Here is a 15711-nt window from a genome sequence, read left to right on the forward strand (position 1 = left end):
CAATAGTGCTACTTTTCTCCGTACTACTCCAAAGAAAATTGAGACTAGCTGTTCCTGGCAGGTTTATGAAAATTATAATGGTTTCATCCATAAAGAAGTCTTAAGCCATTATTTTGGCACCCATTCATAAAAAGAAAACGCCAAAGAACGCTGGGTGTGTTCAAACACTCAGAAAAGTCTCTTCTGCTGTACTTCCTTGGGCAAGAAGCGGACAGCATCCCGTTCACAGTTTACCCTGGAGACTCAAAGGGTTTCATGCTAGGAGACTCATATTTCCCTATATTTTTAATAAGGAGACCATATCTTTTCCCACTTCTCGAAGCATCCTCTGCTTTTAGATATTACTTCTTCCGCTTGGAGCAATACATTTTGAATTGAAATAAAGTATAAATTAAAAATATTGTTAGCCTCAAGTAAGTATCAACTTCTTCCAATGGATACTTTTCATCTACAGGTTCTCCCTCTTTGCAACATTTAAAAGGCACCCCAAGCGCAGTTGACCAAGTGAACTTTTCCCTTTTCAAATAAGTTGAAAAAGATCTGAGACCTGCAGAACTCTCTATGTTCTACACAGATCTTAGATTCGTACAGTAGTGTTTTGCAAAATAGTGAGGCCGATCTTTGCTACCTTTCAAGTGTGAACCAATACTTCCCAAAGGAAAGCAGTGGTGACTAGAAGAACATTGCTGCAATGATCAGTAAAGAGTTTTTATGGGCTAGCACCTCACATCTAGAGCAGCAGACACTTTTAGCTGCTCCATCCTCTCAAAGAAAGACGGTTGGATCCAACCTTATGAAGGAGTTTCTGTTGACTTACAGGCTAAAAGTCTTTCTGAAGATAAAACAATTTAAATGCACTTCTACCTTCAATGCATGGAAGAGAAAGTAATGCTTTATTCCAAAGTCTCATTCAACTGCAGCTAACAAGAAGGCTTACATTTACAAATACTTACCTCCCAAAGTCATTAAAGAGGCAGGGCAAGGCAGCACCCTCATTATATTTAATTTAAATATTCAAACAAACAGCTGCTCTGTCGCAGAATTAGTATTACATGTGTGAATAATACAAATTGGATCATAAACAAGTTCTTCTAATAGTTCAATACAGTTCTATTTGGTATGCATGCAGTCCTTCACATCCATCGTCACCATGACATCCTTTTCTGTTTTGAGGTAGGATGGAAGTGGAGATGCATATTGAGCCAAAATAAATACATGTTTTTTCCAGTGAGATCAGATTCCAGAAATAATGAGTCTGAATGGACAAACTATGAAAAATGTGATCCTTTTTGGTAGCATATAAACTAGTACTCTTGGTTTAAATTATGCAAGGGCCTATAACTCATCATCTTTTATTGAACCCGTCTTAACCAAATTGATCAACTGAAAAGAAAATGTACCAAGACCTTTGTATTTAAACTTGTTTTTTGAGACATGAAACATCATTAAGGCTGCCTAATAAAAGATTTGCAGTCAGCATGATCATAAATGCAGCGCTGCCACCTTGATTGGCTGACAGAATGGTTTTCCGAGTCCGTAGTTATACTTGTTTCAATGTCTACAAAAACCTCCTTCTAGCAAACCGATGGAAGTTGTTTTCCACAATAGGTAACTGCCTAACGATTTTCTTTGCCCATCAAATGAGTTATCATGATAAAGTGTAGATCCCATTGAATCTCAGAACTTAGTTAACTTTTATTCTTTGAGCCTCAAACACATGCTGGGTGCCTTAAGGTATCCTTTAAGAGCGATTACATTTTCGCCTTTAACGAGGAAAGGATCGAAATCTGTCTGGCTGATTCTGCAACTTTTGCATTTTTTTGGGTCTGTGTTTGGGAAGTTTAGAATAAACTACATTACTGCAGTTTAGCCATGCCATTGCTAAATAGCTAGCCAATTCCACACAATGGGTGGATTGGAGTAAAGGAAAGATCTTCTGGAGCAAGGTCAGCTGAGGCCCATGAACACAGCATTTATTTCTAAGCAAACACACTGTTGGTTGTAGGTGATGGTTGGCCCAGACTTTCAAATGAAATGGCTTTCAGGTCTGTTCTAATGAACACAAGGATCCCCGTCTTTGGTCCACTCAAGCAAAGAAAACTTTCTTTCATTCAGTAGTAGATGTGGTTAAGGCAGTGAGCGATTTTGTTTCAACAAACTTGTTCAATCAAATGTGCTTCTGGATCGATCATACATTGGAACTGGTACCCCATGCTGATTTAAGACATGGGGCAAGGATCACCAGAATAAATTGACCAGCAATGGCAAGAGTGCTGAGCCTTGTGGTACTTACTACAACACTTTTGAATATGATGCAGTCACAGATCAAATCTGTACGTGTTATGATTAAGAAAAAAAGCCCAGATCCAAAAAAGAGCTCTGCCCATTGATCCCCGTCCCTTCCTGGAGCTTATTCAGTAGTAGTACTTTATGATCAATTGTGTAATATGCTACTGAAATATTGTAAATGATGGCTGATCTTGGTTCACTGAGGTGAGGCTTTCCACTATGACATTGGCCAATTCAGTTTTCCGGCCTCTTATATGTCTAAAACCTGGCTGATGGCCCAATAGAAGAGTGTTTTGTTCCACATAGTTGTATAGTTATTATTTGACTTATTGATCACAGATTTTGTGGAGAAAAGGCAGTTTAGAGACTGGAAAGTAATTAACTAGGATGCTTCTTGAATAACTTTGAGACAAACTTCTAGGATCAATAAATTAAGCACAACTTAAGTGCCGTGGAAAGATTTGATCAGCTGTGTCCTGCAGACTGCAGTGCATATCTCAAGCTTAAAGCGTTGGTCTTGAGTGCTAGACTCACATGCCCCCTGTTCACAATGACTGAACACCACGAGTAGCACCAGTAGAGTATTTGAGTGTTAAGAAACTGGTACAATGGTTATGCATTGAAGCAGAAGCTCTTTAATAGCCCTACTCAATGAACACAACTAACACAAGTTTCTGAGATACTGGACCAAATTAACAATCTTCACCACTTGCTAGAATCCCAGAGGAGAGATATAATACAGATTCTTTTCACATTGTCCACAGAGACGTAAACCCACACTGCACGAGAATAATGGCCAATTATGAACATCCTTATGTTGATGATGTGCCTTTTTTCAATGCTCCCCCTGCAACTAACACAATATCCCTAATATAAAACATATTGGCTCTGATCTTACAGCACTACTTTCTGGCAATTGCTACCTCTGAGACCGTCAACAATATATTGAACGTACAAGATATCTTTGAAGTAGGGTCTAAAAGAAACCAGGGAAAAACACTGTAGTCTGGACTCAACCCACACATGGAGACCAATATCCCTTACAATTGTATCACCAGAAACCAACATAAGTGCTGATGCCCTAATCAATGCAGAGAGAGGTATGAAAAACCACCTGCACTTTGCACCAGGTGGCATAAAACAAATCCAAATCAATGCAAATGTCTCAAATATGAAAAAGTGTCCATTTAGACTAATAATATATTCATGCAATCATCTGTCTGATATAAGCAAAATCAAAATTTAGATACGGAGGCCAAATTGCTCTGTTTGCTGAATCGGCGCTTGCTTTGAGTAAGGAAACTATTAGTTGTGTTAAGTATGCACACATGCAATTGTTGGGCCTTTTTTACACCTCTCACATATGAAGCGATTATACCAAGAAAGGATTTTAATCATGGATGTATTAAAGCTCTTTCAGCATTAACATATCAGCCAAAGCTTTGTGAATTTCAAGTAAAACATCGACAAGTATAAATTAAATTCTCTGGACGTCATCTTCTGCACCCATAGGTTCGATTTGCAATCAAATGGTTATAAGTAAGGGATCACCCCCTACTTTGGGGGCGGAACTGAAATAAAGCAAGGTACAGTATGAACATGTGTGACTTCACTTCTCTTGAAAATCTGACCTTGCAGGGCATTACAATTGAAACATTTCTGATTTACCCCTGATATGAATAAAATGAAAATCTAAACTGAAAAAAACAAATAAGTTTCTTACGACTAACTGGCCAACTGTCAAAGGCTTTGATTTCAAATGCCATATGTCAGGCAGATTAAAGACATTAGTAATGTAGAAAATCAGAGCAGTAGGAAGATTTAGAAAAACTTGCATTTCACTGCAAGGTGAACACCATGTGATTGTGGTCATTTAATTTGTTTTGTAGTCAATGTGCAATAAGCAGTTATCAGTTGGATGAGTTTTATAAAAACAAAGATAAAAAGCCAAGCTGTGCTGCTTGAAGGAGCCAAACATTCCAAATGTGCTTCAATATAGAGACAAAGGGTGCGTTATACTACCTCCTGACTGAAGACATCACAGTAAATGTTTTCTGAGGCCTAAATCTCAGGTATGATATGAAACTAGCTTTTAAGATTGTACTCCATATATTTAACTATTAATATATTAAAGGCAAAAAAACAGCTTGATAGAAAGATGGATATTACTCGGCTCTAGGGTGTGATAGCTTGCAAAACAACTGTCACAATAACGCGACACCTGGCCAATACAAATGTTCACTTAAGTATGAGTGAAGGGAATAGTGAATTCAAATAAATACCCTGCCTTATCTCTAAATTACACTCCTCCAACTCCTCTACAAATGTATACATTTGTTTTAGAGTTCACCACTTTTTGAACCACCCAAAAATAGTTTATAAACACACACAGACATCTGTGCAGAAGACTCATTAACTGACAGGGTGAACAGAGAATAGTTTGCAGCAGGAAGGCAAACGTTCTGCACATAAGTAGGCCTGTCTAGGAAATAAACAAAGGCATGGCTGAGATCACTTGCAGAAAGTTACAAGCCTACACAAACGTGCAAGGAAATGCAAGTTTCCTCTACCAGGCAATGGCAACTTACTGCTTGAAGATGTTTAAGACAAAATCAGACCCATCACAAGGTGTATATGTTTAGCAAGACATCTGATGAAAGGATGGGTGGAGATCTCCATAAAATTCATCTATCCTAGTGTTTTGGGGTCATGGTACACTTTTAAAATTGTAAAATGCCCTTTATGTTTTTTTGAGCAGAATGCCCCTGAAACATGGAATCAAACTGCACAGATGTCTATAATGTAATTGACCTCCTCTCACAACTCAGTTCTTTGTAAATTAGTGCAAATAGTGCCTTCTGCAGCCTGATGATCCATCTTTAACTATCATACCAGGAGGTCTCAAAATAGTATAATCAAATCACGTGCTATATTGGAAATACCAAGACCGTAAAAAACAAAAATATAAAAACAACCTTTCTTCTGCCATGCTTCAAGTATACTTGCATTTTTGTAGCGGAGTGTGGAGGCTAGGTACACTTAAACGTCTAGAGGTTTAAAGGTCCACTCAGCCCCCAAACAGGGATGTGTGTGGATTGAAACCCAAGAAAATTTATGCAAAATAAGTGGCAAATGATGTGATTTAAGGCACACCGAACATTTATCTTTGGTCATAATTGTGTGGTGTATTTAAAAGAAAATTAAGTTAGTAATATTGGAGAAAATTAATAAAATGGAATTATATCATTTTACACAAGGAATCAAGTGTTCTCAGCACAGAATTGTTGCAAAAATGACTGACGATACAAAAACAAGGTCTGCAGGGCTGAAATTTGAAAAAATATTTTGAGATGTCACTATGGTGAGGGGAGTAGCTGGGGACTGCTATGGGTACGACTGAAGATTCATGGCTTCAGGCTACTGACAGACTGCCTAGGTGAAATGTACTTCTGGCCTTCTACACATCAGCACCAATATCTCTTAGCTATTCTCTGACAATGTCCAACCGTTTTTCCTGCCTAGCCCCTTATTTAAATCTTTACTTGCACCTCCCAGTATGTAAGGCTCTGAGATATATACACTTGCCCCAAATTGCATGGAAAATGAGAGCTCTCCTTTTGCATTCTGATGCAGGGCTAACATTCACTCACCTCTTTCATTCTACACCATCACATACATGAAGTAATGAATTAAAAAGCAAGGGGAGCAAGCTTCAAATAGTTCAGGGGCAGCGGGCACACTTTCAGAAGGAAAAGGAGGCATGTTCAGTGGGACCAGGGAATCAAACACTTATACCATTAAGTTAGTCAGTGTGGTATTTACTCCCACATGAACCAAATTATTCAGGAGTGCCACACGTAGACCATCAAGTGAACTTACACCATAAAAAAAGTTATGCCTGCATTTGATTGTATGTCAAGTCCATTTTTGATTAACTAATGCAGTCTTCACTTCCATATGTAGGAATAATCATGTGTAGGTAACCGGTATGTATGAAGAATAGGGCTTGCACCTATTTTCTCAACTCTATGTAAGCATGAAAGTTTACACCTGAAATTGTTTTATCTCCTTTTTAAGTTTCTGCTAGTGGGATGCATTCTCTAGACATATGTCCAGAGTATGAGCCACAGAAGTAGTGATTGGGAATAGTGTGATCACTCAATAAGCTTTCACTAAGTTCAAATGTTTGTCCACCCGATTTGCATAGATATATGTGCTCCTAAATAAATTTGGAGTTCGGTAAAAAATATGGGTTATCATTTACCCCAAAGTCCCCATATTTTGGTGGGGTTTCTGAGGGGAAGAAATGTCTTAACATGTGTAAGCTACATGTGCAACTTTATAATAGTGCAACACTTATGGCTTTGCTCCCTATAGACATTCCACAAGAATAAATATAGTAGAGACAAAGTGTGTAAGGACGTCTAATACTTATGTAGATTTCCATGCATACGCCAAGGGATTTTTGTCACTACTCGAACACGAGGACATCAATGCAATTTGGAGGAGGAAACCTTCAATTCCTAAAACTTCACATTTTTTATGTCTGAGAAATGAGTGTGTATAACGTACATGCCAGAGTAAATTTTGCGCACATATTGGTTGCCTAGACTTGAAAACGTACCTGTTTCTAATTATTGCTTAATTAAACATGAGATAGTCATATATCAAGGATTTCTTAATATGAAATGTCATATATAAGTAGGTTCAAGCTTCATTAGGGTGTACATTACATATACAGGGCCTATTACTGTGTTAACATGTTTAGAGTCCCATTTCAAGATCATTCTGCTATCAGATGGCCTTACAAATCATATTTGATGATCCTTGCAGTTAGAAGGGAAAAGTTTGCTTTTCTAGCATTGTTTGTAAAAAAAAGCAGGCCTGATTTTGTTTAGAATACATTGCTTCTAAACACCAATTTTTACTACCTGCTTTGCCAGCTGACTAGGGCTTTAAGGGAGGCCACCCATGAAAGGTCCCCCATAGCTATGGCGCTGGACAAAATGAACTACTAAATCGCCCACATTTTGTTGATACATTTCTACATAGGTTTCATGTACAAATGACTGCACTAAAAATGTTTTCAATAGCTCAATTAAGAATTCTGATTGATGAAAGCCATTCCATTGCAACTGAGGACGGCTAATACCTGGTAACTATCCAAACCCCTTTGGAGTTTTGTGGACCTCGCATAAATGCAGCCAATGGACACAGAGAGAATGGCTTCCACCATGAGGGGTAGCGTTCCTGATTGTTGGACAGGCTTCACCGTCACTTGTACTCTCCGAGAATGTCCCTGAAGGAGAAAAGAGTGCAAAATTAAACACAAAAAAAGAGAGTGGCTAACCAATAAAAAAGGGAATAAAACTTCAACATGGCTCAAGGCAGTACCTGTCTCAGCTGAAACACTCCTCCAGTGTTCACATCCTTTGCCTGATGGAGTTCCACAGCGGAATATTCCCCTAGTTCATTTAATTCTTGTATGCAAATCCACATTTCAATTCTGCGTGTAACCTCGCTCCACCTTGAAGAAAATTGGTCATATAGATCTGGTCAGATACAACTGTTTTCATGTGGCTTAACAGTAGAAGAAGACTCAGAAAGAGAGTCGTTAAGTAAAGGTGGAACACAATAACCATTAAAACCCAAAGCAGCTACCAATAAACCCTTCATCAGAGTCCAGAGAGATGCTTGAGAAGGTTCAGAAAGTGTCAATTTGAATGAAGTACTGATATTTCAAGCTAAAGTCTCAGCCTTAAGAAAATACACAACAATCCTTTTTGACCATTGATATATATATATTTTTTTTACCACATTGTATTCAATTTCTCCGATTACAGTGCAAGCAAGTAGAACATTCAAGTAATTATATCTGTGTAGCAGGATATCACTTGTATACAAGGTGGCAAAAATAAATCGCACAAAATTCATTCACAACTTGGTCATATGCCACCTCGATATGCTCGTCATGTTTGGGACCCGGCTAGCAAACCTACGTCACGATATAAAAACTCTTTACATCCTGCCACCATATCAAGTTTACTTGTTTATGAAGTCAAGAATTGTTAAGTAATACACATTTATTTTTGCAAAACTACCCCTGCTGATGGGCTGCTCCAGTGCTTGAAAACCGAAATCTGGGTGTAGCTCGAGCCTATCTTCTGAGAGCCGCACGTGGGGTGCCTATCCCGATAAATGGATGAATCAGTCTTAAATTGGGGAAGGACAAGGGGGGGATCAGACTAGATCCCAAGCTCTGGAATTCTGCAATTACCTTAGTAGATGCCCCCATCGATGTAGGAGTGTAGTGACAATATGCAGAAACTCCTGCATAGTTTCATGGTACAGGGGTGCTGGCCGCCCTAAAAGTCTCCAGCAATAGGTCCCAATTCATAGCAATTGGTTCCTTTCTTAGGCCTCTTTTCTACTATCGCCGAATAGCTACACTCTCAGCCAGACCCCACCCTATGTCCCCTACCACGTCCTTTAAGATAGTAGTTACGCCACCCCAGTATCTCCCCAAGCTGGGGCAGGTCCATAGCATATGTAACAGATCTGCATACTGTTCAGGAAATCTAGGACAGGACTGTAGGATGGTAGGAAAAAGTATATGATATCTATGGGGAGTCAGGTATGCCCTCTATGTCACCATATATTGGATACATTTAAAACCGTTAATGGAGGATACTTGTTTTGGGTATTCTAAAATCGATGCCCATTCTTTGTCTGTAAAAGACCTACCTATATTCTGTTTCCATTTCACATGTATTGCATTTAGTGGAGAGGGGCGGTGTGCACATGTGCCTCTATATAGCCAGCAAGTTAGGTGGCCACCCGTCCCCACAAGATATATCAAATGGACCAACTTGTGCGTATTTGGTTCTGCCCCATCTGGTGCCCAATGTCTTTTAACATAACACGTCAGACCGGAATGAGTCAAGGACAGTGCCTCAGAGACCCCCCGTTCATTCGTGAAGTCCATGTGTGTAAGTAATAGCTTGTCCACACGTAAGTCCCCAACTGTGGACAATCCAGCTTGTATCCAGGGATTTAATTTGTGAGTGGTTAGTGTACCCAGATTGGTGGGAATACCTAAAGGTGGTATATTGGGGGCATACGCAGAGAGACTATTTGTGTAGGATAGTGCCTGTTTCCAGAAGGTAAGCGCAGTGTAAAGGAGAGTTCCTGCAGAATGTGGAATGGGACAACCCGGAGAGAGCAGTTTGTGTAGTGTACCCTGAGCCAGTTTAGGTTCCGAGTTAGCTATTTCCTGCAAATTCTGACCTGCTAGCCAATAAGAAAGCTATTGCAATTGTGACGATAGACAGTACGCATAAGAATCCGGAGCCCCCATTCCCCCAGCGTTAGCTGACAGTTGTAACTTCACTAAGCTCAATCTTCTACGACCCGTGACCCATATTAAGTTAATAAAGAGTGTATTCAACCTGGTCAAGACTGCTCTAGGGACTACTACAGGAAGGTTAGTAAAGAAGTAGAGTAAGCACTGGAGCATAACCATTTTAGAGATTGCCAATCTCCCTGCTACTGAAAGAGGCAGCTGCATCCAAAATCCAACTTGAGCCTTCAATGATCTGATCGCCCTATATAGATTCCCTTCTATAAGATCTGTTTTCTCTCTATAAATTTGTATCCCTAGTTATTTGAAGGTGTTATGTGCTATTGTTACACGGTTTCCAAAAGGTATGGTCAGCTCTTCTTTGGCACTAAAGGGAAAAGCAAAGGATTTTTCATAATGTATTGCCAGCCCTGCTATGTATTCAAATTGTGTGAAGAGCTGCACTGCAGGTTCAAAGTTACTGCACAGTTTCCTAGTATATAGGATAATATCATCTGCATAGAGTGATATCGCATGATGAACTCCACTAAGGTTTATCCCCAGTCTTCTTTCTGAAGATGCTCGAATTTTATAGGCCAATGGTTTAAGGGCAAGTACAAACAATACGGGAGATAGGGGGCATCCCTGTCTAGTGCCCCGTTGTATTTGATATGATTGTGAAATATGCATCCCCGTACGTACTCTAGCTCTGGGAAGATGATACAGTAATTGAACCCAACAAATGTAATCATGCGGAATTCCAAATTTTTGCAGTGCGCCCAGCATGTAATCCCAGCCCAACGTATCAAACGCCTCGGTGATATCTAGTGTGATACAGCCTGCTTCGGGGTTCTAGGCGGTGGAGGCAAACATAACATTGCATAGTCGTTGTCGTATATTCAAAGACATACTTTGTCCAGGGAAGAAGCCGCATTGGTCAATATGTACCAGCTTCGGGACAAGGGGTTGCAGTCGATTGACCAGCATTTTACTTAAAATCTTATACTCTGTGTTTAATAAGTAGAGCGGGCAGTACGCTGATATTTGAGTGTGATCTCTCCCGGGTTTAGGCAAGAAAGTGACAAGTGCTTTCTTTTGGACCATTGATAACACCAGCTGTCAATATCAATGAAAAAAAACTGTGGGTCCTGGGAGAGATATTTATCCCAAATGGTGGATGAGATCCTTCCACATCATTTTCTCATATTGAGACTTGAATACACCACATCTGTGGTAGTAGGATTTCAAAAACTCGCCAGGCATCATACATTAAAAAGAATCTTCAGTGGGTACACCAGTGAAAACATACCACCTTACAGAGAGAGAGGTAAGCAATTCTGCATATCAATGCAAAGTACTTGCATGATTGCTTACTTTACTGTTATAATAACATGTTGGATTTATGTTTTTTTTGTTCATAAAGATGTGCACATAAATACAGTTTCTTGAAGATGCAGGGAAAATATATTGCTCTCACTCAAAGTATCTGCTATTTAGGTGTGCATGTAGATGTGTGTCATGTGTTTGCTGCGGCAGAGGACTCAAGCTATACCTCACCGATGAAGCCTAAATATTCCAAAACCAGTTTAGGGTTGCTTGTGTTGCTTTCTGGAAAGGATCTAGCCTGGCAGGTTGAGATGAACAAATTGTGTTAGAGAAGGTGAGAGGCAGATTTGCATTTGGCTGGTCTCTGTCTACAATGACTGAAATGTTATAAAAAAGATGAACTGGAATGAGGCCCAACTGATTACCAGTGGCCGAGAATAATTCAAGTATGCTATCCATCATTTTGATGCTAGTCATCAACAGACAGGCCACTATGTGAGAAAAGTATAACTGATAGGCCCTCTGAAACTTCCTTTGGAAATTACAGACCTCATATTTCAAAAAGGTCTACTAGATCGGACCATGAGTAGGAGGGATTCTGCTTAGACAGTCAATATAATGTACAGAATCAGCCAATGTATTGTTTTATTATGATCGGCTACAAACCTGTGGTGATCCACTATGGCTAAAGCACAGTCATTTACCAGTTATTTCTGTGAACATTTGCTTCATTTGTTTATGTGCATCTCCTGTTATACCTTAATACATCCAATATTCCTGTATCAGAATAATCCACCCATTAAATATATGTACCCAACTAGCACAAAAATAAAAACATTTATGGTGACATTAACTTAAATACGAACTTCTGTGAGATATCAGAAGGAAATCAAAAGCCTTGCTAGCGAGTGAATTAGTTATGACTGCCAGCTTCTGGGTTATAGAGTAAGAAAATATCTAGGTTTGCTATTTTTTGTTACAACACTTTGCGTAATTACCTTTATTTAATAATTGAGTAACCTAAGTAGTTATTCTATCAATACTTAGTACGCCTAGTGACTGCAATGCGTTTTCAAACCCGGGCAAATCTAGCATTGCTGTATTTGAGAGATTAAGAGCAACAAATAACATAAAAGACTGTGCACTTTTATCTCAATATTTAATCAACTGCAAGTCATCACGTTTAGAATGATATCTTAACCGTCCAAATGACCTATAAAAGCAATGCTATGATAAATTGATATAGATGATCCACCTGGGTACATGCTAAGACAAAAGAACCAAATAAATCACTGCAAAACAGAAAATATCTTGCTATAGCATGTGCAAATATCTTTGTACGGAATATGGTAACAGTATTCAATTACTTCCTTTATCGAAAAGCATGTCATAATTTTGTCCCAGATCACCACAACGTGTTATACCATTATTTAAGTTATTTGTCTCTTGCTTGTATCACTATGTCTGTTACTATCAATGACATTCAATCTCATGTGACTCAACTCAAAGGTGCTGGGCACATTTTTAACCACATGTGGCTGTGGAGCGGGATATAGCTGAGCCCATAGCACTATCGGTGGCCATCTACTATCCGTATAAACGAACTACCAAAGAGATTAATACAGTTGACACACTGAGGTGGGCCTGGGAGGGACTGAGGAGGCGCCTCAGGACTCCATTTCTCTACGCGCCAGAAATGCCACTAGCTTATCATCCCAGTTTTCCCTGCATGCAAACTCCTCCTGGTATGTAGAGCGCGTATTATGGGACTTTGTAAAATGGGAGACCTTTACCCTCAAGACACGTTTATTCCGCCACCCTTAGATTCTGGCGAGACACAAGTAACACTGCTGGACAAGTGCCTATACCACACCAACTCAAATCAACCTGTAAAGCAATTCATTCCCCTTTTCCTGCACCCTCCTCTCATATGCGATCCCTACAAAACCTACTTATTACACCATCTTCCCGAAGATTGATATCCAGCCTATATACGCTCACACAAGCAGATACTCCTTGCTCTGCACCATATGCCTTTACACAGTGGCAGGCTGATCTTGGAGATGAATTCACGGACAAGCACTTTAAATATCTTCACCAGTTTTATCATACACCCGTGCTTTTACATAAACTCAACCTCAGGGCGGACTCCAGCTGCTGGAAATGCAAGCGCGTGGCTGCCACATTCTTACATATTGCATGGAACTGCCCAGGGGTGTGCGAATTTTGAAGTGCACGATATAATTAAGGAAGTTACTAGTTTTACTCTAGACCCATCTCCTATGGTTGCATTACTTGGGTATGTGGAAGAGACACCACCCACAGCTCGCAGACTTATCGCCATGTTTTTACTATTGGCAAAGTGGCGAATAGCACTCTACTGGGTGGCTCCCAGACGTCCATGTATAGCAGAGTGGGTGACTGATTTAAGATACTGCCAGGAACAGCTCACGCATTATTGGGAACTTATGCCTGAGTCTTCTTGCCCCAAAGACATTTGGGAGCCTTTTAATACTTGGCTAATGAGAGACAGAGAACCAGTAGACACAATGCAACACACGCCAGGGCCAGAAGATTAGATATTTACATTTTAAGAGATAGACCATTACTGTAGCGGTGTATTTTAGCATGTATTGATGTTAATTTCATATGGTCTGTATTATCCTTACAACAAACTCATGTGTACCGAATATGATGCTTGTAAGTCTGTGAACGAAAAAAAAAAAAAAAGGTGCTGGGCAAGTACCATTTATGATAGTTTTGTTGACAGCATGCAGCTTAAGAGCTGAAATACAATCGGCAAATCCCATCTTTCAGGCCATGATTTAGCAATCAAATTGAAACTATCCATGTAGAACCTTATGACACTAGAGGAGGTAAAAGATTCATTCCGTATGGCAAATTCATCTGCAGATCGGAAGAAGCAAATAGAAGGCACATACCGATCTCGTAGTGTTCTTGTTTTAGCTTGCAGGGCGTCAATCTCCCACACTGATCTGCCATTCCCAGCACACCGATGACCCCACACTTCAATTGCCAGTGCACCTTCAGAAATGAACTCCAGAAATTCCTCTGTGACATGTAACACATAGTCCTATATGAAATGGAAAAAACATGCTAAAAAATCATTTCTTAAACAATATTACGGTTTATCTAATCTAAAAGATAGTCATTTACACCAAAAGTAATGCAGTGTATCATGTGGGTCACTGTCCGGTTCAGAGAGACAACAAAATTGATCAATGCAATGCCTCCTATGCCTTTACAACTTCCACTACAAAATAATACAAGGTTTTGCTATTTCTTATCCAATTTCCAGGTAGCAGCTTCCTCTGAGTTGTTAACATACAAAGTGCTTCTATAAAGTCATTAGTGTCTCACTTTTGGGTACATTTTTAATAAACTCAGGGGCCTAAACAAAGCTTGTGCCTATGTCACAGCATTGTAGGTTAACATTCTGCACTGATAGACAACACTAATCCTCTTAAAAGATGGATTCTAAAGAAAACAGTCTTGCAGATTTACCTGATAATAAATGCAGAAAGGCATTCTACCTTAAAGGCCTATTGTATGATGAGGACTTTATATGATCCCTTTGTTCAACTTCTTTATCAAAGTCGGCACTTCATGAAGGAGAGCCCATAAAACGTTAACTATCAACTTGACTAGCCATCTGAAATTAACCCAAGAGGTTTCGGCTCTCTGCTTGCCACAAGGCACTTATGAATGTCAGAGCTTGCAGAATGCCACTGAAGCGGTGTATAGCTAAAGTACATGTATTTTTATTTTTAAAATCCTCATAACCAATATCTACAGGTGTCATGCAGCTCTTTTGTGTGACATAAGTCACAGTCTTGGTACCTTCTTCTAGCTTCATTTCAGACCCTTAACTTGAATTATGTGAAACACAGGCTTACCCAGGTATGTAACATACAATATAATGTATAATTTCGACCTATGCTTATTCTCCAAACACAGCCGGTGTGTACACATTAGGGATCAAGGGAAATAGTGGTGTTTATTTTTATTTTTTTATTTACATTTTGTATCTATAATTATTTGTTATGTAAATGGCACACTTTCTAACATACAACCTGAAAAAAGGACTGACTGATGCACTTTCTAATCAATTCCAGGCTAACTATGTACTATCCATTTTGTGTAAATGTAAATGTAAATGTCATGGTACTTATAGAGCGCACTGTCACCAGACGGTCACCTTGCGGTGTCGCCTATGCGGCTTCCTGGCGCTGATACTCATACCGCTGTGAAACCCCTCCTGGCTTTCCCTGTGAAGTGTCCACTCCTGGGCACCCCCAGGGTGAAGCCAGGCATCCTTAGCGCTGTTGGGGCCGGTGTGGAGGCTAAGCAAGCTATTGCCCAGAGTTGCAGCGTGGAGCCCGTTATTAGAATAGGCACCAAGGCGAGAATTAACAGGTCCGAGGAAATTGAGCCCGAGACCCCGCCGAGGCAGGAATCGAACCCTGGTCCCTGGCCAGAACTCTGCATCAGGGTCTGCCGCTCTAACCATTGAGCCACACTGTGGGCAAGGTGCACTGATAAGGATGGGAAGCGCATTGAATAGCAGTCTGTGGATGTCCAAAAAGTTTGTGTTGAGAGTAAAGAAAACTACTTTGCATTACTATGCAACAGCACTTTCAGTGCGTCACAAACATCTGCGAGCCCATTTGGACAAATCCATATTGTATACATGTGAATAAACCTTTGAGCACTAATCAGCCTCTAGAGATGTGTCA

At 39.9% G+C, this 15711-nt stretch overlaps 1 protein-coding gene across 4 annotated transcripts in view; it reads right to left on the reverse strand.

The window, feature by feature from the left end:
• The window catches only part of KIF13A (kinesin family member 13A), an 836323-nt gene that overhangs the window by 228030 nt on the left and 592582 nt on the right, over positions 1 to 15711 (reverse strand). For all 4 annotated transcript variants that reach the window (XM_078687977.1, XM_078687975.1, XM_078687976.1 and 1 more), the window contains 3 exons: positions 13897 to 14048; positions 7684 to 7816; positions 7442 to 7588 (listed from right to left, as the gene is read on the reverse strand). In XM_078687977.1, coding sequence (XP_078544103.1) covers positions 7442 to 7588; positions 7684 to 7816; positions 13897 to 14048 — 432 coding nt within the window. The remainder of the gene's footprint in view (positions 1 to 7441; positions 7589 to 7683; positions 7817 to 13896; positions 14049 to 15711) is intronic.

Source organism: Lissotriton helveticus, chromosome 4_1 (assembly GCF_964261635.1).
Source record: "Lissotriton helveticus chromosome 4_1, aLisHel1.1, whole genome shotgun sequence".
Taxonomy (NCBI): domain Eukaryota; kingdom Metazoa; phylum Chordata; class Amphibia; order Caudata; family Salamandridae; genus Lissotriton; species Lissotriton helveticus.